This window comes from Rhinopithecus bieti, unplaced genomic scaffold, assembly GCF_001698545.2.
Source record: "Rhinopithecus bieti isolate Rb0 unplaced genomic scaffold, ASM169854v2 scaffold_33474, whole genome shotgun sequence".
In the NCBI taxonomy this organism is placed as follows: domain Eukaryota; kingdom Metazoa; phylum Chordata; class Mammalia; order Primates; family Cercopithecidae; genus Rhinopithecus; species Rhinopithecus bieti.
Genome location: NW_016814460.1, coordinates 902,277 through 925,586, shown reverse-complemented (window position 1 = coordinate 925,586; position 23,310 = coordinate 902,277). Strand labels below are relative to the sequence as shown.

The 23,310-nt window shown below is 52.4% G+C and overlaps 2 protein-coding genes and 1 long non-coding RNA gene across 3 annotated transcripts; 2 read left to right on the top strand and 1 right to left on the bottom strand.

Annotated features, from left to right (window-relative positions):
* Positions 1–628: 628 nt before the first annotated feature.
* Positions 629–4,905, bottom strand: LOC108514606 (uncharacterized). Its single transcript, XR_001881257.1, has 3 exons — positions 4,733–4,905; positions 2,466–2,658; positions 629–1,671 (listed from the first exon to the last, which is right to left on the bottom strand). It is a non-coding gene; the product is annotated as an uncharacterized LOC108514606 (long non-coding RNA).
* On the top strand, positions 4,055–12,131 carry HOXC13 (homeobox C13). Its single transcript, XM_017850926.1, has 2 exons — positions 4,055–4,904; positions 10,586–12,131. The coding sequence occupies exons 1-2, from the start codon at positions 4,169–4,171 to the stop codon at positions 10,840–10,842; spliced, it is 993 nt and encodes a 330-aa protein (XP_017706415.1). The 5' UTR covers positions 4,055–4,168; the 3' UTR covers positions 10,843–12,131.
* Positions 12,132–20,427: 8,296 nt separating this feature from the next.
* On the top strand, positions 20,428–22,635 carry HOXC12 (homeobox C12). Its single transcript, XM_017850946.1, has 2 exons — positions 20,428–21,092; positions 21,879–22,635. Exons 1-2 carry the CDS (start codon positions 20,489–20,491, stop codon positions 22,115–22,117), a joined length of 843 nt encoding a protein of 280 aa, XP_017706435.1. The 5' UTR covers positions 20,428–20,488; the 3' UTR covers positions 22,118–22,635.
* Positions 22,636–23,310: the final 675 nt, after the last annotated feature.

Genomic DNA, 23,310 nt, shown 5'->3' with positions numbered 1-23,310 from the left:
ATCCCTTTCTTGGCTAGCCCAGGCCCTGTCCTCCTCTGTCCTCCACAAATCTCCTCCTCCATCGGCAACCTGAACCTTGGACAGGAAAGGGCCCCCAAACCCTTTGCCTGCCCTGTAAGGCCCCAAGTCTGGGCCAGAATCCAGACCCTATGGTGGTGAGGCTCTTTGTTCTCCTACAGCCTCAACCTACCCCCTCCTTTTTTAAAACTGGAATTTCTCCCATAAAAGCGGGTGGGGGGAGCAGGAGCTTCAGAGCTTTAAGCCCCCCCCCCCCCAACATATGGAGGAAACAGAGAAAAGGGTTTCAGGGAGAGAAATAATTTGATACCTAATTTTCAGAGGAGAAAATCTGGGCATTGAATCAGGGACACAGCAACGCCATTTCTTTCATCCTTCTCCCTAGTCTAGCACTGAAGCTACACCCAGCCCTCAAATGTGTGCATCAGGCTTGCACCCTCCGCTTGCAAATGTTGCTAAGTTACACCTCTGACTTCATCTTAGATACAGTGGGGCATGAATTCCACCCGTTAACTTCAGAAAGACACAGATATTTGCTTCTTCGTTTTTATATTTTCCTGGGGGATGTCTTCGTAAGTAGAGTAGGAAAAACATGTCAATTAAAAGTGTATACAGACAGACAAGCAGAGACTTTTATTTGCATACAGAGGATTTAGGCAGAGAGCTGGTTATCTTTAGGAACACATTTGGGCTGTGTCCACAAGGCCGTGTGCTGACACAGTGCAGGCAGCCTGCACCCATCCCTAAACCCACAGGCACGCACGCACGCGCGCGCGCACACACACACACAAACACACACTTCCCGCGAAAAGGTACATTAAATATCTCCTTTATGTGTTGGAGCATTTAAAAGAAAACATTTCAGAGTCGAACTTAGCCGAGAGCTCGGTGCATGGACGGTAGCTGAGGGTAGAGTGGCTCCTGCCGCTCCGCGATGTAGAAGTCCCTTTGAAAAAGCAGCCGGGAGCAGAGCCGGGCTTCCCGACGAGGCTGAGGAGCTGTTTTCCATTTTCCTTCCGTATAATTAAATGCTCCGTCTTTTTCCGCATACCAGCAGCTGGATTTTCTCTAAACTTCATCCACAGTCAAACCTCACCGCCTAATCCCCGAAGGCCAGCGGGGCGAGCCCGGGTGAGCACTGCAGCCGAGGGTTTCAGCGCCAGGCCCTAGAAAGGCTTTCTAGGGCGAGATCGCCTTGGAGATGTAATTACTACGTTTCTAGTGGTGCATATTCTCCTGGAGTGTTTAATTTGATTTTATTTGTGTCTCAGCGAGAGCCACATTTTTTTTCGGGGGAGGGGAGAGAAACCACCCCCGGCTTAAAGTTAATTAACCAGCAAGGCTTTACTTTCCACCGTCCTCCTGCAAGCTCTTTCTTCGGCGCCTCCCTCCCCGATCCCGGCGCCCCAGACTTGGAGACTGCGTTTGCAGGCGCGAAAGGTCTTGGGGAACCAAGCGAAAGAAGAGGGAATTGTTCAGAGCACGCGGACTTCCTCAGTCGCCTTTACTGCGCTTAGCCCAAAATTTCCCCTCCAGCCTTCCCACTCCTCCAAGTCGCTTTGGAGGCCTACGACTTCGGCTGGTCTTCTTGAGGAAGAGGACTATGGTTCCCTTTCTTTCTTCTCGCCACTACATTTTGGCCACATAGTGCTCCTAATAAATGGAATTGTAAAGTTGCTGGGTTAATTAAATCTGTATCTCATTGCAATAGGAATAGTTAATGCCCTTATATAAACCTGGAAAAGACCATACTATTAATTTTATTTATTGCTTGGCCACCCTGCACCCAGATCCTTCACGCCGTTCTGGTTCCTACTCCCGCCATTCCGGTTCCTCCTCCCAAAGGCTGGAGATGTGTCTTTGAGTTCTGGCCCACGGAAAACGGGTCCGGCTTTGGGCCTGACCAGGGAGGGGGGCCCCAAGAATGGGATGGGCATTTCAGGCCCTTTGTTTCTCCTGGCAGTCCCGCAGAACCCTGTCCACAGCGCCCCAGTTCTTCCACCTGGGCGCAGCACTTCGCAGAAGGGGAGGCCAGGATCTGGGTTCCATCTTTACTACCCGCGGCTGGAAAAAGACAGGCCTCCACCCCCCCACCCCCACCAGCCAGGCCTTAGGCAAGGGGGCCAAGGTCACACGACCCAGTCTAGACTTGGCCAGGCCCTGTTTGCTCTCCTCGTTTTACCTTGACCTTGGACTCCAGCAGCAGGATAAGCAGTTTCCTAGCAGAGCCGGCTCCTGTCAAGACCCTATCTTCCACTGGGCTCATCTCTCCTCGCCCCTCCGTCATTGCCCTCAATACACACTTGAGCTGGTCTCCTTATGTCTCAACCCTCTTTCTGTTGTATTTTTCCTCCTACTGCCAGCCCAGCCCGCAGCCTGCTTTCCGAACTCTGAGCTGACTCTTCTGGCTCAAGATCACGCGGATAAGAATTACTATCCTAATTCACCGATGTCCGAGTGCTCTCAACCGTCAAACACCACCTTCTCCCCACAAAGAGGAGGGTCGCGGCCCGAAGGGGTCTCTGCAGACCTGTCCATTTGCTTTCCATTTGAGGGGTGCAGTAGGTCTGGCTGAGCGAGGCGCTACTGTGTGGCCATGGCCTGTGCGCTGGCTACACACGAGCACTCAGCATTTAAAACCTGTGGCAGAGGCAGGAAAGAAGGAAACGCTGCAGCCCCTTTCCCCTCTTATTTTTCTCTCTTCATTACTATTTCTCAGGGAGGTCCTCTGCTGAAAGGGAACTTGACTCAATTCCACGGACATACTCCCTCAGAAAAGGGTGACTCTATTGAGGCTCCTGACAAGTTGGGAGATTGGGAGGAAAGAAGGGAGAGCTTTTGAAGAATCAGTAAGTTGGTGTTAATTTTTTCTTTGAAATAGGGGGCAGTTTTAGATCATGAAACTATTCCACACTAAAAGAGGGTGACCTAAGAAAGCTGTGGGAGCTCCAGTGAAGGTATTCAAACTGGGGACCAGGCCCCTGAGGGCACAGGTGGGTTCTGCAGGGTCCCCAGAGTGGCGCCAGAGAGGTCCCTCGAAAGCGGTAGCACTGAATCTCCCCCATTTTCCACGTTTTCTTTTGTATAGCTACAGAAGAGAGCGCGCTCTCCTTCGCATCCAGGGCTTTTAGCTTTCCCAGGCTGAATATTACACCCCCGCCACCCGCATTTCTTTAAAAAACCTCACTCTGAGATTTTTTTCTGTTGCATATTTAAATATCAGTCTATTCTATTGTTTTTATTTCCCTCGTTTTATTCTATCTCCATTTATTGCTGAGTATACTCCATTGCTTCACAATCCCCTGCCCCAGGTGATGAATTCTGTATTTGGGGGTTGTCACACCCCTCTCCGCTTGAGAAAAATCCAGCGAGGTAAAGGAGAGTGTCCTTTTCAGACATCTGGGGTTCTGGGGAAAGTGGCTGAAAGTAGGAAATGGAAACACAATCCTGGCATCAAAGGCTCACTACGCGGCATCAGGTTCTTTCCAGCCGCGAGCGGAGGGGAGCTGCCAGGGCTGGAGCGCTCCTGCCTGTTTTCTATTATCTTCATTTATTATTCTTTAAAATCTGGTTTCTTCCCCACCCTTAGCTTCAAGCCCCAATCCAGAGACTTGGGCAGTCACAGTGATCGGTTTGGGGATAGGGGTCCGTCTCCCCCGTGCACATTCTATGCCTAGGAGGAGGCGCCCAGTTACAGCCCTCTCCTCCCTTTGCGTCGGCCAAATTCAGCCTCCCCCACCCCCTCCCTGGGGCCGGCCAGGGGGCGTCTCCCTGTCCCTTTAAATCTCCCAGCTCCCGCCTCCTTTGGCCAACTGAGATCCAATCAGCAGAGACCTTTTTCTTTTCGCCCCGCCCCACCTAGAGGGGAGGGAACCCCAGGAGACCTGACCCGGGCATCACGTGCGCAGAGAGCGTCACATGGGCGCGGGAGGGGTGCTGAGAGGTGGAGGGCGGGAACCGGCGGATTTCTTAATGAAGTCTCACCGCATGCGTAGAGGGAATGTAGGGAGGGAGGTGGAAGCACTAGGAGGAGGGGAGGGGTGGAGAGAAAAGAGGGGAGGGATGGGGGAGGGGAAACAGGAGCGAGGTGTCTCCCTTGCTCGCTGCCTCTGGCAAGTGGAGTTTTTAAAAAGCTCCAGCAGATCATGTCATGACGACTTCGCTGCTCCTGCATCCACGCTGGCCGGAGAGCCTTATGTACGTCTATGAGGACAGCGCGGTGGAGAGCGGCAGCGGCGGCGGCGGCGGAGGAGGAGGCGGCGGCGCGGGCGGAGCGGGGGGCGGCTGCAGCGGAGCGAGCCCCGGCAAAGCCCCGAGCATGGATGGTCTGGGCAGCAGCTGCCCGGCCAGCCACTGCCGCGACCTGCTTCCGCACCCAGTGCTGGGCCGCCCGCCCGCTCCCCTGGGCGCCCCTCAGGGCGCCGTCTATACGGACATCCCTGCCCCGGAGGCGGCGCGCCAGTGTGCCCCGCCGCCCGCGCCCCCCACCTCGTCCAGCGCCACCCTGGGCTACGGCTACCCCTTCGGGGGCAGCTACTACGGCTGCCGCCTGTCGCACAACGTGAACCTGCAGCAGAAGCCTTGCGCCTACCACCCGGGCGATAAATACCCAGAGCCGTCGGGCGCCCTGCCGGGTGACGACTTGTCCTCCAGGGCCAAGGAATTCGCCTTCTACCCCAGCTTTGCCAGCTCCTACCAGGCGATGCCCGGCTACCTGGACGTGTCGGTGGTGCCCGGGATCAGCGGGCACCCGGAGCCGCGTCACGACGCTCTCATCCCCGTCGAAGGCTACCAGCACTGGGCTCTCTCCAATGGCTGGGACAGTCAGGTGTACTGCTCCAAGGAGCAGTCGCAGTCCGCCCACCTCTGGAAGTCTCCCTTCCCAGGTAAGGACGGGACCTGAGCGCCGCCGCCGCCGAGGACCCCTCCCCGCCCTGCCTGCCCCGGGGCTCCGCGCCCCAGCCACCCCCGCCGTCTGGCCCCGGCGCGCCCGCTCGGCTGGGCTGCCTATGGAGCCGGCCGGGCGAGCTGCACTGAGGAATGCGCTGGGGAAGAAATCTGCTCCGACACGTTCTCTGTAGCTGCCCGGCCGAGAATGAAGCAATCACAGGCGCCCGAACGCCGGGCCGCCGGCTCTGCTCCGTTCGGTGGCTCGCCTCCGCCTCCCCTCCCCGGCTCCAGCCTCCCGCCGGGCTCTTGGCCCCTTAACCCGCTTCCGGCCAGGGATGGGGGCAGGGTGGGCCTATAGTGCCTTGGAATCCAGGACAAAACCCCCAACCTACCGAATAAGTGGGGAGGGGGGAGAATAAGAACCCCCACTTTCTTTGACAAAATTTGCAGGATCGTTCAGGCAGTAGACAGTATTTTTTAAATAGGGGACTAATTTGCTGGGGTCTACAGAAAGGTGGAATTTCTTTTTTTCCTTTCTTGACATATTTAAAAATCTGGCCACGAATTTCCTGATTGTTGAGGGAACAGAAGATCCAAAATCTCTGGAGAGGGAGTGGAGAGGAGGCTCGAATCCCTCCCCAGCAATGTAAAGTTTTCCTTGCCTCTCTGGTATATTGAGCTCAAATTTATAGACATTTCCACTGCCAACTCCCCCATATGTGGTCGAGAAAGAGAGTTAGTAATTGGTGCCCCAAACACAGAAAGAAGGGCGTGGGGATGAGAAATGGGAGAGGAAGACCTGTTCAGGGGCTTCTGGGGTCCAGGCCAGGCTGGGAACCCCTTGGTCTTGTCTGGCTAAGTACCGTAAGTGAGAATTCATTCCCCTCTTGTTCGGTCTCCAGTTGAAGAGAGAAAGGATCCTGCAAATCCCACCGCTCTCCTTACAAGACCAGTCCCAGGTTTCCCAAAACCACACCAAGAGCTTTGGATCCTGCCCTGTGCTGAGAAATCAGGATTCCAGTCTAGGGAGTCAGGTATTTGAGTCTGTTCTCCCTGTAAGAAGAGCTCAGTGGGAGAGCGTTCTCCTTTCTGATACCTACAGAGGTCTTTGGGGCTGGGGGCCCAGGGCAGCCACAGATGTCTCCCGACAGTGCCCAGCTCCCCGACCAGTTCCACATGCCAGGCTCAGGAATGTTTTCCTTGGAAAGAATAGACCCAAAGACCTCATAAGGGTGGGCCTGAAATTCCTCTGCATCCGGAATTGGAGGCAGAGGTAGGTGGTTTAAAAAATAATTACCGAATGATATTAGAGAGTGTAGCAGATAACATTCTTGTGAATATTATGAAATTACTTAGTATAACACAACTCAATACCAGGGTATGACCTACACTAGGCACCGTGACTTCTGATCGCCAGAATTAAGGATGGTACAATTTTAGTACATGGTATTGTGCATCACCTACCCTGTATTGGCTATAATATTTTTATATAATATGATTTCTTTTATTAACTACCTAATATGAAATATACCATAATACATTTCTAGAAGATAGGCAATTCACATGTTCGTAATATAGCAATGTATTTTAGAGAGATGGCCCTTTAATTCTCTATCTCGCCAAAACACAAAGCTTCTTAGGAGATTGGGGTGCAGCAGGAATTCCTGGGGCAGGGAAGCCAATGGGCTATGCCAAGGGGCTAAGGGGTAAGGGAGCAGGTGCCCACCAAACCCACTGTGGATGGGGGCACAGGCCCATAGCAATGTGCAATGGGTTTAGAGTGAAGAGGTAGAAGAGAAGGAGCTGTTCTATGTATGAATGTGGTGTGGAGTAGGGGTGAAGGATTGGAGAAAAGCTGAGAAATATCTTTGAGCAAAATAAACATCTCAAAGATTCCCAGGAAAAAAAAAAAAAAAAAAAAAAAAAAAAAAAAAAAAAAAAAAAAAAAAAAAACAAAACAACCTCCACTAAAAATAAATACTTTTTTGATCACAGCCTCCTAGAGAAAAATAACTTTGAAATAAAAAACTATAGCCCAATTGAGATTTAATACACTTGCAAATTATGGCATGGAAATGGATATAAAACCTAGCATGCCTCAGCAGCTATGTGCTCCCACAATCCCCGTGTGGAAATAGAATTGGACTGATGTATCAGTGAGTGCAGAGGTACAGGCAAGAGGCAGATGAATAAGAAATTATCTTCAGACACTCTCCATCTTTCTACCCACTCAGAGATCTTTTAGAAGTAGTGAGATTTCAAGATAACTCTGTCTATGCAATTGTGGTTTGTTCGGCAACATGTAGGCATAAACACCGCTGTCTCTCTACAGTGCCTCTGGCTCTGAGAAACCTCATCTGTGGCAGTCTGGGCTGGTTTGGGAGATGGAGGCAATTGTTCAGCAAGATCCAGATAATTAGGGCCAAGATGTGTCGTGGCTTCTTCCTTCTCCCAATTATACAGGTTCTTGCTTTATTGCTCTGTTTTTTTGTTTTTTGTTTTTTTCTCTCTCTCCCTACGGTGAGTGTAGACTTTTTTTTTTTTTTTTTTTTTGAGAGGAGAGAGAGGCAGAAATTCCAGGAGGGAATCAGAAAGGGAGAAAAAAGAGAGATAGGGTTCAGGAGACAGAAAGAGGGAGAAAGAAACAGTGGGCTCTTTGGGCCATACTAGAAGTCCTTACTGACAAGCCTTTGGATTTGGGTTGGAAAGAGTAGCAAGCTGGATTTCTAGCTGGACAAGGCACTCTTCAGAGCCCAGAGCTTGCTCGTGGGGGGTGGGTGGTCAAGAGTGGGTGGGCTGTGGGGAGCTAAACACAGGGGCCCCCAAGCCCAAAAAGAAAGCCATGGCTGAGCATTGATATGATTTTTATTTACTCCTCAAAGGTGTCTATTAGGTTTCCAGGCATGAAATCATTTGTGTATGTGATCTGGATGGAGACTAGGGAAGGGGTGATTGTAAGACTAGTAACTAAGCCCCCACTCACTTTAGGCAGTGTATGCACATCTCCAAGTCTAAGCTACCAGATGTTTCTTCATCTCTACATACCACTTCCTTTCCAGATAAGGCAGCAGACAAAGAAAGGGGGCTTCTTTGAGATGACAAAACTGGAGTTATTTCCCCAGGAGACCAAAACAACCTGCAGTTGGTCTGATCCAGGACAAATTGGCTTAATCAATTCTTGGCATCCTATAGAGAAAAATAACCAGTTTAAACCAGTTGTCTACTTTTTAAACTGATTTTATTTTTTAGGGTTGATTAAATCTCATTGGAAATTTAGAGCTAGAGTTTAGGAAACCAAAATTGGGTAGGTAATTGTAAGAGTTTAAAGAAAGTAAAGTAAAAAATTAGGGACAATTATCTGGCTAATTCAGAAACAAAAGCCCACCTTTACCCTACTTTATTCTTCTCCAGGGAAAAGGAGGTGTTTTAAAGCTGGATTGTATCAGCTGGCCTATTTCCATTTTAAAACTTACTGTATCATTTTGAGAGTCAGAAAGTCTGCCTTTAAAATCTGGTTCTGCCACTTAGATTATTTTACCCACTCTGAGCCTCAGATTCCTGATCTTGTAAAATGAGTTTAACAAAATAAGCCTGAAAAAATGTTCTGAGGATTAAAAACAACAATAACAACAACAAAAGCAACAAACTCCTGGTATCACTACTTACCCTTTTCATTTTATTCTTGTCAACAAATCATCAGTTCCCCAAATCATGGTTATGTCTGTAAGAGTAAAATAAATTTGAGAACTGAGAGATTTAAAGACAAAAGGTCTTGTTCAAAACAAATCCTTTTAACCTAAAGGATCCATACTGTTTAAATAAAGTTATTTTGTTTTAAGATTTTTTTTTTTAAATCATGGTTTATTCACACAGAGGCAGAGAAAAATGCCAGGTCCAACAGTTTTCCTGAGAAATTGTCACCAGAAGACAGTCAAACAAGGCCATGGGACCCCCTGTCTCCCATTTTCTTCCTGAGCATTTTATTTTCTCCTGTGTATCACTGTGACACTACTCTTCCCACTGTGTATAGATAAGAGTCCCTGAGAGAAAGCAGACCCAATGGGGATGGGTACAGGGAAAGTGTTTTGTGAGGGTGGGATGGGAACAAACATTTCAGAAAGAACTATGTGTCTTCCCTCTGGGCTGTGTCTATAGTTTCAAAAGGCAGTAAGAATGAAGGGGAAACCCCAAATATTCAGCCCTCCTCATTAGCTTTCACCTAAAGTCTAATAATTACATGGAAAAAATTGAGGACTGAGCTATCCAGATAACCTCCCTAGTTCCCCACTTCCCCTTGAAAGTATTGCTGTGACCTTTATTGACAGGGATGAGGGTGGAGTAGAAAATGGAGTTAGAAGTGATATATATTGGTTTTAGTTTCTGTGAAATTCTCAGAGCCTAAAGAAACAGAACTGATGATATTGGTTTGGATGACAGGTATCTAGGGTATACGATTATGGTTGGTGTATGGGATGTAGACAGTTTCCTTCAGCCATGAAGGAATGGAGAGGGAAGGGGGTTGGAACAGAATTTGCCCTGTTTTGGTGGGACTGTGGTGTGGACCCCCTACTTCTAGCGACACCTGATTCCCTATATCTCAGATTCAGGACCCCCCACCTTGGGTGTTGTTAGGTGGTTCACAACATTGGACCCCAATTCCTAGAGTGTGGACCTCCAAGCAGGCTTGCTTCACCTGGACACTTATCTTCTATCTGTGCCTCACATCCCTAACATAGGGCCACTGTCCAAAGGCATGAAGACCCATCTGGTGATCTGGGCCCACTGAAGCTGACCCCCTGCCTGCCGTGCCCTCCCTGAAACATATAGCAGAATGTCTTCCTCTGACAACGGGGCAGAATATAAACTAATAAGCACCCAAACGATCTAACTCAGGAAGGAGGGATTTTTCTGAATATCTGAAATTCTGCAAGCATGGCAGGCCAGGCTGGAACTTGGAGGGCCCCTTCTAAGCGTACAAGGATCCTAATATCGAGTGCTGTGCAGAGCCATATTGGGGTCTGAAACAATGTTTATTTATTTATTTATTTATTTTTTATTTTTTATTTTTTTTGAGACGGAGTCTCGCTCTGTCGCCCAGGCTGGAGTGCAGTGGCCGGATCTCAGCTCACTGCAAGCTCCACCTCCCGGGTCCACGCCATTCTCCTGCCTCAGCCTCCCGAGTAGCTGGGACTACAGGCGCCCGCCACCTCGCCCGGCTAATTTTTTGTATTTTTTAAGTGGAGACAGGGTTTCACTGTGTTAGCCAGGATGGTCTCGACCTCCTGACCTTGTGATCCGCCCGCCTCGGCCTCCCAAAGTGCTGGGATTACAGGCTTGAGCCACCGCGCCCGGCCCCATGTTTATTTTTTTAATTGATACTGTGTTCATCATGGATGTTTTTGTATTCGTTTTGCTTTTGTAAACGTTGCATTAAAATATCGTCTTGATTACTGAATTTTTGGCGCCCCCTCCCTTAAACCTTGAGCCCAGTGGCCTCACCATAGTTGTGGTCTTGCTAAAATAACAGAAATGAAAAGCATTTGGGACTTCACTATGCAGAGCAATCCTCTGGCCCCGTTGAGCCCCTGCCAGAACTCTGTGCGTAGGCAGCCTCGGGTCCTCTAGGCCAGTCCAGCCGCGTGCCTCACTTCTTCTCCCTTGCCTTATCTCCCCGCAGACGTGGTTCCCCTGCAGCCCGAGGTGAGCAGCTACCGGCGTGGGCGCAAGAAACGTGTGCCCTACACTAAGGTGCAGCTGAAGGAGCTAGAGAAGGAATACGCGGCTAGCAAGTTCATCACCAAAGAGAAGCGCCGGCGCATCTCCGCCACCACGAACCTCTCTGAACGCCAGGTAACCATCTGGTTCCAGAACCGGCGGGTCAAAGAGAAGAAGGTGGTCAGCAAATCGAAAGCGCCTCATCTCCACTCCACCTGACCACCCACCCGCTGCTTGCCCCATCTATTTATGTCACCGCTTTGTACCATAACCGAACCCACGGAAAGATGCTGCGCGGGTGCAGAAGAGTATTTAATGTTAACGAGAGAGAAGAACCGCGCCGCCCGGAGGCAGAGGGGCTCCATGGCCGCAGTGGGCCATCCCCAACTCCCTATCCCATCCCCAGCCTCCACCCCCATCCAGATGGGACTCACCCGGCTTCAACAGCTTTGGAAATGGGTCCCGGGTGGGCCGTGGGAGGAAGGCTGTCGACCTCTACTCCTCCTTGTGCTCACCTTGCCAGAAAGTCCAGTGGCAGCGCAGAGCCCAGTCATTCCAACCAAAGCAGGGTTGGGGAATCCCGAATGGCCCCAATTCTTGCCTCATCCTATCACCAGGCTAGTAGAGGACCCTCCCTAAGGGCGCAGCTTCAGCGCAGGATCTGTCCAGCTCATACTTTCCTTCGCTGTCCCTCTCGCACTCCTTAGGCAAGATTTCCCAGTAAAAATTTTCTGTGCATATTTTAAAAGTCGTGTTAACATTCATGATAATTATGAGGGATCTGGCAGCGTGATTGGAGTATGGATGGTTCCGTAAAAGCTGGAATCAACGCAGCCCCTACGCTCCATCCCAACCAAGAAACTGCATTTCTTGGGGCCAGGTGGGGGCTGCCTTTGCCCCACTGCCTCCCCCGTTCTGCTCTCTCAGTCAACATGTGGAAATCCAAGGAGGACAAAGACTCCAGCCACGCTGCTAAATAGGGCTTCTCTCTCCTCTCTCTTTCTCTCTCTAGGTGGTAAGGTTGGGGATTAGGCCAGGCACAGAAGCAGAACTTTTTTCTAAGGATAAACATCTCTTCCAAGAGGATGGAGAATGGGTTTCTCAACAAAGTCCCTTTCCAGTCACCTTTCCATCAAGGCACTAGCTCCGGAGGGACTCCTCACACTTTCACTTTTACTGATTTCCAGAGGAAAGCTAGAGGAACTAGTTCAGGAGGCAAGAAGATCTGGCCCTCAATTAGCTAAATGAGCTAAATGTAGATGCTGCCTAACAGTTCCCTCCTCAAAGACCACCTTGGTGCTGTGGGGGTCCTTTGCCTCTTCCCTTCCCACTGGTGCATTACAAAACAGTGTTCTTTTGAAATGTTCATCAGAAATAGGCTTTTTTTTTTTAAATGTTGTGTATCTGTATATAGTATTGTGATGTCTGAATGACGATGTACTGAATGCAAAAAGGAAAAAAATCCCCACAAACATGTTTTTAAAATAAAATATCTTTTTTTGCCTTGATTTTATTGCCTAGATTCTTTCTGAAGTCTCTTCTGTTCACTGGCTCTTCAGGACAGTCTACTATGCCCTGATTCTGCCAGAATGATCGGGGGCAGAGTATAGACATCACTCCCAGCTGGGTAGATTCCAAACCCTTGTTTTGCTCCACTTAAGTTTTTGAGTTATCTATACCATCTATATAGGAGAAAACTTCCCATCCTGACGCCCAACTTAGTTGAGTGTATGTTGAGGAAGGAAAGATGTAATTGGTGACTGAAAGGCCTGGAAGCAGGTGAGTGACAAAAATACATTGATGGTCACTGATCAATAATTGGGGCTCAGATCTGTTTCTGGGTACTGAGAAAATGGCATCCCAGCTGGGAAGTGGGTGAGGTAAATGTGGTGGCCGGCGGCAGCGGGGAACTAACCTTAGGCTCCTGGTGCCCTATGGCCCCCAGAGGGCCCCAGATACATTCAGCCAGTTCAGGACTGGAGTTGGGGCTGGGTTGGGGTCAGCACAGCCTGGCAGGGCACCTTCAAGCTCAGCTTTTCCTGGCTGTACTATTTTCTTCCCCCCACTTAACCTATGCAGAGAGGCTGAGCTGCTAGGACGCCTTTGGCCCCCAGTTTGCCAAACCGATCCCACTTTTACTCTCCACATTCCTGGGAACCCCAGTCTTCAAGGCAATGAGGAGCCTATGTAGATGCTGCCACTAATTTGTTTTCCTGGTCGTGTCAGTGCCTATCTCCCTATCTGGCAGAGTTAATGAGATCATTAAGTTGTCAGGTTAAGAGACTTTTTAAAAGCAATATAGCCTAAAACAATGTTATCTCAGATTAAATCTTTACTGCAGCAATTTTTATTTATATATAATATTTTTCCTCTCCTGAGACTCAGAAACACTGGAGATGTCAGGTTGGAAATCAGAGTTCTCAGTTCTCCCTTTGCCTGATGGGGCTGAAGCTTTAACAATTTCATTTAAATAAATGTTCCTGGGGGTTAAACACATGCACATTTTGCGCGCGCGTGCGCGCGCGCGCGCACACCCACACCCACACCCACACATACACATGGAGGCTGAGAGACAAAGAACCTGAAGAATTTGCCCTCTGTGGAGGTTCTGCTACTGACGTGGCTGCCAGTGCTTCTGGTCTCAACTCTGGGTTAACTACTAGAGAGCCACACGCTGGGCAGTGGAGATTTGAGGGAGAATTTCCAGGAATAAGGTTCATTCTTAATTCCATCTCTCCTTTATCTCCTCACCCACCATCCCAACCTCTCTCTCCAAATCCCTGGGTTTCCCCTGAGATGAAAGGAGTTGGAGACTGAGTGTGTGTGTTTGGTCAGAAAAAGAAACTGAGCGGACAAGAGGCCTGGGGTTCTCTTACTATGACCCCACCCTTCCTGACTGCTTTGGGTAGTCCCAAGCACAGCTGTAGGCAAACTGGAAATTGGGGATTCTGATTAAAGAGAAGTCTAGAGTTCTCTGAGGAATCCCTCTGCTTCTGCACACAAACCCATTTATAATCATATGAGGTAGTCATCCCATACTGAGGGAACCATCCTAAGGCTCTAGAAGGGAATAATGTAGAAAAAGAAGAGGAGCCAGGCGCAATGGCTCATGCCTGTAATCCCAACACTTTGGGAGGCTGAGGCAGGCGGATTGCTTGAGCTCAGGAGTTTGAGACCAGCATGGAAAACATGGTGGAACCCTGTCTCTACCAAAAACAGAAAAACTTTGCCTGGCATGGTAGTGCATGTCTGTGAAGTCTGAGGTGGGAGGATCTTTTGAACCCTGGTGAGGGGCGGGAGGGTGGAGGTTGCAGTGAGCCGAGATCTCACCATTGCATGCCAGCCTGGGTGACAGAGTGAGACTCTGTCTCGGAAGAAGAAGGAGAAGGAGAAGGAGAAGGAGGAAGAAGAGGAGGAAGAAGAGAGGAGGAGGAGGAGGAGGAAGAGGAGGAAGAGGAGGAGGAGGAGGAGGAAAAAAAAAAAAGAGGAAAGCCTGTGCAGGCACACTACTGATGCATTGGGACACTGGTAAGTCTAACAAGGACTGCAGTTCCTGAGTGCCTGTGAGCCCTCGTGCGGTGCATTAAATATACCCAGATTTATTTTGGAGGAGTATCATGCCTGGATTTATTTGGAGATGACTTTCCCATAAGAGTAAGCAAACATTGTGTGAGTGTGTGTGAGCATGTGTTTTGGGGAGGCACAGTTGTGAAATGTACTATTCTTTCCCTGAATAAGGATTTTTTTCTTCAACACAACTCTGATTGTGTTGATCTCTCACCTTTCCTTCTCCCAAGAATTGGCATTGTCTTTGAGGACTCAATGAGATAGTTCATCTCTTAGTCATGTCTCTAATGTGTCTTTCTCTCCAAGGCCAGTCTCCTAGTGTTTGTGTTAAAAGTAAAATTAGGTATGAAGGAAAATATGAGGGTACCAGGGGGTACAGGGTGATCTGAAGAGCTGGTGAAACCACTGTGTGGAAACACAGACACACAGAGGGACTGAGACTCCTGCTATCTTTCTCGTAATCTGATAGCACTCCCCAATCCCCCTATATCCCTAGGCCAGAGCTGGGAGGCTCAGGCAGCCTAGGGCCTCACAGGACTCTCCATCTGGTGGTCACTCCCCGGGGCTGCCAGAGAGGGCTTCAAGAGATCCTTTGCTGAGCTTGGGGGAAAAACCCTTCCCCACCCACATCTAAGTCTCCAGACAGAGGCCCAGCAGAATGGGCCTTTCAGCTAGCAGTCCCACAGCCCAAACCCACCTGAGAGAACAAGGACAGCAGTTCTTTCGGCAGATCCCTCCATGACTGTCTGCTCCTGAGACCATCTGCTCCTGGGGTTGATCCACAGGGTCAGCAGTGTGGGGACAGCAGGCCAGTGTGGGTGAAAGGCAGGGACAGGCCCTTGGGGCAGCCGCTATCTCTCTGAACAGCCCTCCCATTGGAGGTGGGGTCCTTGTGGCAGGCAGCCCCTTCAGTGGCTCCATCTGTTCAAAAGAGAACTCCCCACCCTAGGATCTGCCTGGATCTGTCCTGGGTGGTACTGGAGCCTACCCCCAAGAAAACTCCAAGAGTGGTTCAGGCAGATGTGTATCTAGACCTGCACTGGTGGAGAATTGAGGGGCCCTGGGGAGCCAGGGGCTTGTGGGAGGAGGAGGAGGGGGCCAGAGTCTTTTCACAACCAACCAGGCTCTTCCTCTTTTAGCCTTGACCGTGACTAGGTCTTTCTGACCTTGACATCACAGGGAGCACACGGAAGGGGGGGAGGGTGGAAAAGGCCTTGATCTTCCGGTGCCAGCGAAGGGGAGGGCTGCTTGCCCCCTTGATGCGCCATCCCCCTTCCCGCCGGAGCTCGCCGCCTCTGTTTACACACAGAGGAGGTGTCGTCTCCAGTCTAGACAAGGGCGCTAATAACGCCCATAAAAGGCGGCCTCTCCAGAGATGCTCTGGCAACTCCGCTCCCGCGCGCCTGCCGCTGGCCGCTTTATCCACCTCCCCCCGCCCCGCCCTCCTCTGATACCTTGGCGAGGCCGGCGCACGGCCTTGGAGAGGGGGAATCCAGAAGATTTCTAGAGGTTGAGAACTCCTATCCCTCACCCTTATGAACCTCTTCTGTCTCCAAAGGTAAGTGGACCCTCGTTCCTATCCGCGCTCTCCCAGCCCAGCGAGCCCCGGAGTTGGTAGTCCATTCCCCACCCCCAACCGCCTCCAGGGCCCGTTGCTCCCACCCCAATCTGCCCGAGCCCTCCTCCTCTGCCCGGAACTGGGGCCCCGGGCTTGGAAAGCAGTTATATAGCGGTGCTGAGCAGACCCTAAGCAGATCTCAGTTCCTCCCCAGAGCTGGGCCTGGCCAGTGGACAGGGTCAAAGCCAGAAAAGGACGCCGAGGAGCGAGGGCGCACCGGGTAGTCCTCACCCCCTGACCCAGTTTAGAGGTCGGTGGAGACGTCTCTGTTGCATTGCAGGCGGCTGTGGGTGTGGCATTTAATGCGATTTTTTTTAACTTGGTTCCCACACCTTGCCTGACACTCAGTAATTCACTAGGTGGAGGAGATCCTCTGCTGGTGGAGGGGGGAAAATGTCAGAGCTGCAGCCCTATTTAACTGTTAGCGCGCCACCGAAGGAAAAGACAAAACGGGGGAAGGTGGTCCATTTAGGGATGCTCATATTGGGGTGGAGAGATGGCCTCCCAGATGCCCTTGCCTGGGGGCTCTCACCTCCCCCGCATTTTCTGAGAGGCAATCGGGCTGGGATCTTTTGGTGACAGAGGACTAGAGAAGCCGCGGGAAAACTGGAGGAGGTAGGGGCTCCGTTGGCCCCAGGCTACTTGCCTGAGCCTAAAAGCCTGACTGGGCTCTGTCCTTCTGGCTGCAAATCCCTAGAAAGCAGCACCTGGGGAAGGGATTTCCCAATCTGCTCCTTACCTCCCGGGCACCCGCAGGGAGGGCTGGGAGCCAGGTGGGCTCCAACCCCTGAAGGAGTTTGGAAACCACGAAATAGGAGACTGAGCTCCCTACTCTGCCCGCTACCCTTGTTTGAACCCGACAAAAGTCAGGTCCCAAACCCAAGTTGCCCCAAAGAGGCAAGACAGAGAGGGCTGCCCTCCCACTCAGCCCCCCTTTCATCTTCCCTTCTCTCCGCGGGCCAAACCCCTGCTCACACCCCTTCTGGGGCTGAGGCCCAGCCTAATTTGCATACAAGGCAGAACCGCTTTCTGCAAACTAGACAGTGACCTTGAACTGGGCCCCTGCGGCCTCTGGACAGACCATGGGTAAGGCAGTACTGCGTGGAATCACTCCCGACCATGGGTCGGCGGGGGAGCCAGAACGCAGTCGCTCACAGCCGATTCCCCGCGGCCTAAACCTCCAGCAGCCGCGTTGCCTCTGCCACCAGAATCAGCGTAGATTTTATAATTAACTCCTTTCGCCGGGCTCAGCCGCAGTGGAGGCTGCTAGGATGCAGGAGGGATGGAGGCACAGAGAAGGTGTGAGAGAGGCGGCGTTGCATCCAGCTGGAGGAAGAGCTGAGGGACGCAGGCTGCTTTGGTCTTCAAGGAAAACCTTGGACCGCATCCGTGCCTTCAGCTTTAATTAACCCCGAGTTAATGAGCGAGGCTTAGTCGAGCCTGGCCAGCTGCGGCGGGAGCCAGTGGTCCAGGGGCCAGCAGGCAGGCCACCGCTCTAGCCTTGTGATTTGATAAATGTGCGGGAGAGTTCGCACCAATCGCTCCGCGGTTCGGGTGCCTCGGCCCCACCACCTACAGTTTGGCGCGTGGTCAGCGAAATGTCGGCGGGTTAAGCCCGGCTGGATACGGCTGCCTCAACGCCTCGGGCGGCGAGTCCCTCCCAGTCTCCTCACCCAGTCCCAGCCTGCTTTCCGCGAGCAGCTCTCACCGAGGCTGGATTTAGATTTGAAGGGTCTCACCCGAGCCTCCCGCCGGCCCCGGGGACCCAGGTTGGGAGCGGCATTTTTGTCTGAGTCCTATTAAAAAACGGGTGCCTGAGCTGCGTGTGTGACGGGTTTCCTTAACCGCAAACAGAGCCTCGGTGGTGCTCCGGAAGGCTGGACGCTTAGATTACCTCGGTCCTTGCCAGGGTCCTGAAAACCCATAGGTTCCCAGTGGGTCTCAGGGAGCAGGACACTAGGGATGCGAATTTTGCTAGTGGTTGTCGGCAGCTCTCCCTGAGAGGAATCAGGGTCAGCTACAGAGAAGGAAGAGGGGTTTGTGCGTGCTTCTTTGCCCGCAGAGTCCAAAACCTGGGGAAAATAGACCCCTTTGATGGGGCTAAATCAGGCTAGAAGAAATGCATGTCTGGAAGAAGGAAGCCTTCACCCAATCTTCATTTCTCCTGTGTTGCATCCGCCGCCCTGTGGCCGCTGCTCCTCGCGCTCAGCGGCCTGGCTCGGGAGGGCAGCGAGCAGAGCTCCCGGCCTGGGATTTGCCTGCTGGGGTGGAGGGAATGGGGAGAGGCTGATTCCTTCCTCTCGGGGTCCCTTTTCTAGGAGATTGGAATTATCTAGGAAGGGAAAAGAGAATGAGGAGAATACTCCACCCCACAAAGGCTAGTGATTATTTGGCAAAGTCCAGCTCCGCATCCCTCACACCAACAATAGCGGCTGAGCGCAGAGGCCTGGAGAGCCTGGGCGGAGACCTAGCTGCCCGCACGATGTTCTGATTGAAATCAGCAGCAATATTAAAGTCACACCCTGTTTATCTTTATGACCAAAATAACCCTCAAATAAAATGTTTTTAAAAAACTGAAATTTCAGTGACGCTCATCAATACGGCTCGAGAAGGGGAAATAAGATGTTACAGATGCTGTGACCTGGAATTTGCAGCTGAGGGATGTTCCTCTCCGCAGCCTCGCAGCCCCTTATCAATTAGGCACAAAAAGGCCAATCCAGGCTGAGTCTCCTGCTCATTCCTTGCGGCCACCGGCTCTAACCGAAGGTGACCACTTCGGGTTTGCAGCCCATAGCTTGCCCTAAGTTCCGACAAGTGGGCCTAACGCGGGGCGGCTTCTGGGGGCGGGAGGGGCCAGGTCAGGCCGGGCAGCTAGGCGAGCAGGGGCGGGGAAGGGGAACCGGCCTTGCAGGGCGAGGGGCAGGCACCGAGCTGAGAGCTTCGAACTGCTCCGGGCAGGGCTGCGCCCGCGGGGACACATTTCTGTCGGAGTGAGCAGCTACGGTTTGGGATATGAAATCGCCCGGGGAGCGGTGGAATTCAAAGAATCTGCGTTTCTCTCTGCCGCGTCCTGCAGAGAAGAGAAGGGAGGGAGAGGGAAAAAAAGGGAGAATCTTCTCTGCTTGGGTCCGCTTTAGTAGCTTCGGCTTATTCTCAGGCTTTCTCTGATATTTAACTTTCACCTAAATGGGTTTCTTTTGCATTCTCTCCGACTCTCTGTCTTCAATTTTCTTTCAATCTTCTGGTATTTTTTCGTATTTAGACGTTTACCGAACTATTTATCCAACCCTGTATTACTTAAGCTGTGCATTGGTTAGGAACTCGAAAAATCACATGGAAATTCGAGTGTTTTCTCTATTAGACCCCAAAAGGATACATCTGGTTTGGGGGAGTTTTATTTTGTCTTTCCTTTTAATCCGCTGTGTTCTGTGGACCTAGTTGAGATCAGGTTGTGGTTTTGGAGATGTTGATTATCTCACCAATAGCCAGTATTGCTTCTCGGCCTTCTCTGGAGGGAGCTTCTGAGTTTACACCATAAATATAATTTCACCCCCCAATAAGATAATCCTTCAAGGTTTTTTTCCTTCAATCCCAGCCCCCTCAGGAGGCAACCTACTGCGGGCCTCTGCACTGCTATCTGATGGTCCCAGGAGAAGGCTGGGCTGGGTCTGGGGTGCGAATGTCTCCTCCGCAGTGAGAATTAGGCCCCTGTCAGACCAGTTAAGCCCTGTTAGGGGGTCCAAAGATTTCCGCTGCAAAGACTCCAGGAGACCCCCAGAAGCTCCTCAGTCCCCCGGAAATGACAGTAGAAGAGTAGTTCTAGCCCCCAGATTTTCAGGAGCAGGCAGGCAGGTCCATGCGGAGCTAGGCACCTCCTTTCGCTGCATTCTCTGCCTCTCTTCCGCATCCTTCCTCTAGCCGCGAGTGGAAGTGTGAGGCTGGGTGGCTCCCGGTTCCAGCGGAAAACCCGGCATTATCAGTTATCCTTGAGTACTGGGGAAGAAGACTCCAAATGTCTCTCCAAATTCCTGAGGATAAAGAGCTGATAAAGAAGCGTGCAGCAGCAGCTGGGCCTGGGAGAGATAACGGCAGGGAAACCTGTCCTTACCCCCACTTCGCCTCTACTGTAAATAAACCCCGAGCCAAAGGGCTCATCCGTCTCCTTAAACAGCCAGTAAACTTTATATGACACAATATCTAATAGTAATTTATTGGGGAGATATTGTAAATTCCAACGGTTTTAGTTAATAAAGAAACTAATTAAAGAGGGACGGGCTGTGCTTGGCCAGCTGTTGGCGATAAGATAATACATGAAGGGGGTGCAGGTTATAGGGGTGTATATATGCGGGCATTTTTTTGGTGTGTGTATGTTTTTTTTCCCTCTTGCTCCGTGTTGGGCAATTGCTTTACTCTCTGCGTTAGATTATATATTTTTTTAAAAAACCTCAGAATTCAGCAAATAAACCTGTCCCCGCCCTTTGTTCCCCCACTAACCCCAGGATTGAGGAAGGGGGAAGTTGGAGTTGGTGCGGGATGGTAGGGGGGATCGGTTGTCCCCACCCCTCCCCCTGGCGGCTGCGCCCACGTGAGCGGGGCGGCCAATGGGTGGCCGGTGCAGGTTTAACTATGTTTAATGTCAGATAGCAATAAAGTAGAAGCTGCCGGTCGGGCCCCGCGGAAATGGGCGAGCATAATCTCCTGAATCCCGGGTTTGTGGGGCCTCTGGTAAACATCCACACGGGAGACACCTTCTACTTTCCCAACTTCCGCGCGTCCGGGGCTCAGCTTCCCGGGCTTCCTTCGCTGTCCTACCCACGCCGCGACAACGTATGCTCCCTGCCCTGGCCGTCGGCGGAGCCGTGCAATGGCTACCCGCAGCCCTACCTCGGCAGCCCAGTGTCTCTCAACCCTCCCTTCGGCCGCACGTGCGAGCTGGCGCGCGTGGAGGACAGCAAGGGTTACTACCGCGAGCCGTGCGCCGAGGGTGGCGGCGGGAGCCTGAAGCGTGAGGAGCGCGGGCGCGACCCGGGAGCCGGGCCCGGGGCAGCGCTGCTCCCGCTGGAGCCGTCGGGGCCGCCTGCGCTCGGCTTCAAGTACGACTACGCGGCGGGAGGCGGCGGTGGCGACGGCGGCGCAGGACTGCCGCACGACCCGCCCTCCTGCCAGTCGCTGGAATCCGACTCCAGTTCGTCCCTGCTCAACGAGGGCAACAAGGGCGCCGGCGCAGGCGACCCCGGCAGCTTGGTATCGCCGTTGAACCCCGGCGGCGGGCTCTCGGCCAGCGGTAAGGACCCCGGCCACTCACGCGGCGGATTCAAACCCGACATCTTACCAGGGCGGGCAGAGCAGGACTGAGCTAGGGACGCCTGGGGTAACAGAATGTGTGGCGAGGAAGAGCTTCTTTTAAAATGAAGTGCGGGTGGGGGGAGCCTATAAACATGTAAATACCCCCATAAAATAACTAGAGAGAGTTCCTTTTTCGTCCGCCTGCGGCTGGAGGCGGCAGGGATTCCGGAATTGGGGGATCCTGATGGGGACTCCCCAGGCCTGGGGGTGAGGAGGTAGGGACAGAAAGCCTGGCTCTAGTTCTCCCAGGCGCCTCTCCCTCCACCTTCCCACAGACCCCCATTACTTACATTTCAAAAGAAATGCCAGTGGACACATTTACTCTGCCACTCGCCCATGTCTGTTCTAACTGATCCGGGATCCAGTCCTGAAGGATGTGAGAGGAATGGACCAGGAAATAGGGAAGAAGAAAATTGGGGAGAGGTTTGGGGAGAAAGGAGGGGCAGGGACATAGAAGGGTCATGAATACTGCAGCAGGAGGTAGGGTTGTGGAGGTAAGGGCAAGGAATGAAAGAAAAAAAGAGTAAAGAAGGTGGGGGAGTTGGTGGGGATGGGGGTCTGGGTAGAAGAGGGGATTCAGATGACTGGCGGCAAGCAGAAGGCAGAGAAAGGGCCTGGAGTCCAGGCGTGAGGCCAAGATGAAAGGGTCTGGGGAAGGGCCGAGGGCACTGGACTGGTCACCCTTTGATCCTCTGGCCAACCCCTGCCATTCATCTCCACCCAGGCGCGCCCTGGTACCCGATCCACAGCCGCTCTCGGAAGAAGCGCAAGCCCTATTCGAAGTTGCAACTGGCAGAGCTGGAGGGCGAGTTTCTGGTCAACGAGTTCATCACACGCCAGCGCCGGAGGGAACTCTCAGACCGCTTGAATCTTAGTGACCAGCAGGTCAAGATCTGGTTTCAGAACCGGAGAATGAAAAAGAAAAGACTTCTGTTGAGGGAGCAAGCTCTCTCCTTCTTTTAGCGGGCAGGACACGGGCGCCAGCCCCAGACTGAGCCTGTCCCTGGCAAAGAGCAAAAGAGGGGGCCGCCTAGAACACAGTCCCCGCTTAGAACGCCAGGAGTCTCTGGCAGGCCTTCCCTGGACATCCTCTTGTCTGTTTTGTTCGTGGTTCCCTCCCATACACACCCAAAACACCCTGCCAGGTCCCAGAGAGAAGGGAAGAAACCTAGCCAGGGAGAGCCGAAGCCCGCGGCTGCCCGCGGTTGGCAGGGCCAGGAAGGCTGAGGTGCTACCGGCTGGTTTATTTGAGGCAGGACTGGGGCGCTGCACCTCCGCTGAGGATCTGGAGAAGCCGCGGCCCAAATGTCCCCTTCCTCTACTTCCCTTCCGTGGTCTTAATTATCTTTGCCTGCAGGAGCAGCAGACAGCAGGGCCAGTGGAACCAAGGCACCCCAACCTCACAGTCGGTGGGGCTAGAAGAGGCTGGGAGTAGAGAGGAGGGTGGAGGGTCAGCAGAGAGAGCTGAGGGGGTCAGGTGGCTCTGGCAGGGCTGGAGGAAGTGGGGAACCAAGGAGGAAGTGTGGTTTGTGAGAAAATGATCAAGACCCAGAGTCTGCTTGGGTCTGGATTCCCCAGGACATCCAGTGGACTGAAGCTTGGGCGTTTGGCTGGCTGGGCTGTGGACAAGGACTATCAGCCTCATGTTCCCTCTAGGACCAGAACAGTGTCCTGGTCCCCAGCCCTCTCCTGAGCCCCTTGCCTGCACCAGGCGAACATCTGTTCACAGGTGTCCTGCCATCCACTCTTCCGTTGCCTGCCGCAGCTGCCGGCCTGATGCAGCAAGCAGGGACCTGAGACCCCAGAGGACACAGCCTCAGGTTCAGTAGCAGGGGACCTCAGACCCCAGAGGTCCCCACCTGGCTCTCCAGAAAGAAAGTCCAAGAGGCTGTAGATGGGGCTACAGAGCACCACACTGATTGGCCGGGCGAGTTTCTGGCAGCCACAGCGGAGGCCTCTGATTCTCCCTTCCCGGCTGGCGTTCATGGTCATGGCCGCCAGAGGCTGGACCAGAGTAATTTATGAGGCGGGAGGAGAATTCGCCCTTAAAGGGGCTACCAGCCATTGAGGCCCCACTCAACCCCAGTTTCCCAGGCTGGTGACAATGAAGGAGGGGGGTGCTGCAGCCCCCCCACCCACCTCCCTTCTCTCTTTTC

Bases quoted from the DNA above. Each gene is read 5' to 3' on its own strand.
- HOXC13 (XM_017850926.1), top strand. From the start codon at position 4,169: ATGACGACTTCGCTGCTCCTGCATCCACGCTGGCCGGAGAGCCTTATG. The intron at 4,905-10,585 runs GTAAGGACGGGA...ATCTCCCCGCAG, and splicing joins CTGGAAGTCTCCCTTCCCAG to ACGTGGTTCCCCTGCAGCCC.
- HOXC12 (XM_017850946.1), top strand. From the start codon at position 20,489: ATGGGCGAGCATAATCTCCTGAATCCCGGGTTTGTGGGGCCTCTGGTA. The intron at 21,093-21,878 runs GTAAGGACCCCG...ATCTCCACCCAG, and splicing joins CGGCGGGCTCTCGGCCAGCG to GCGCGCCCTGGTACCCGATC.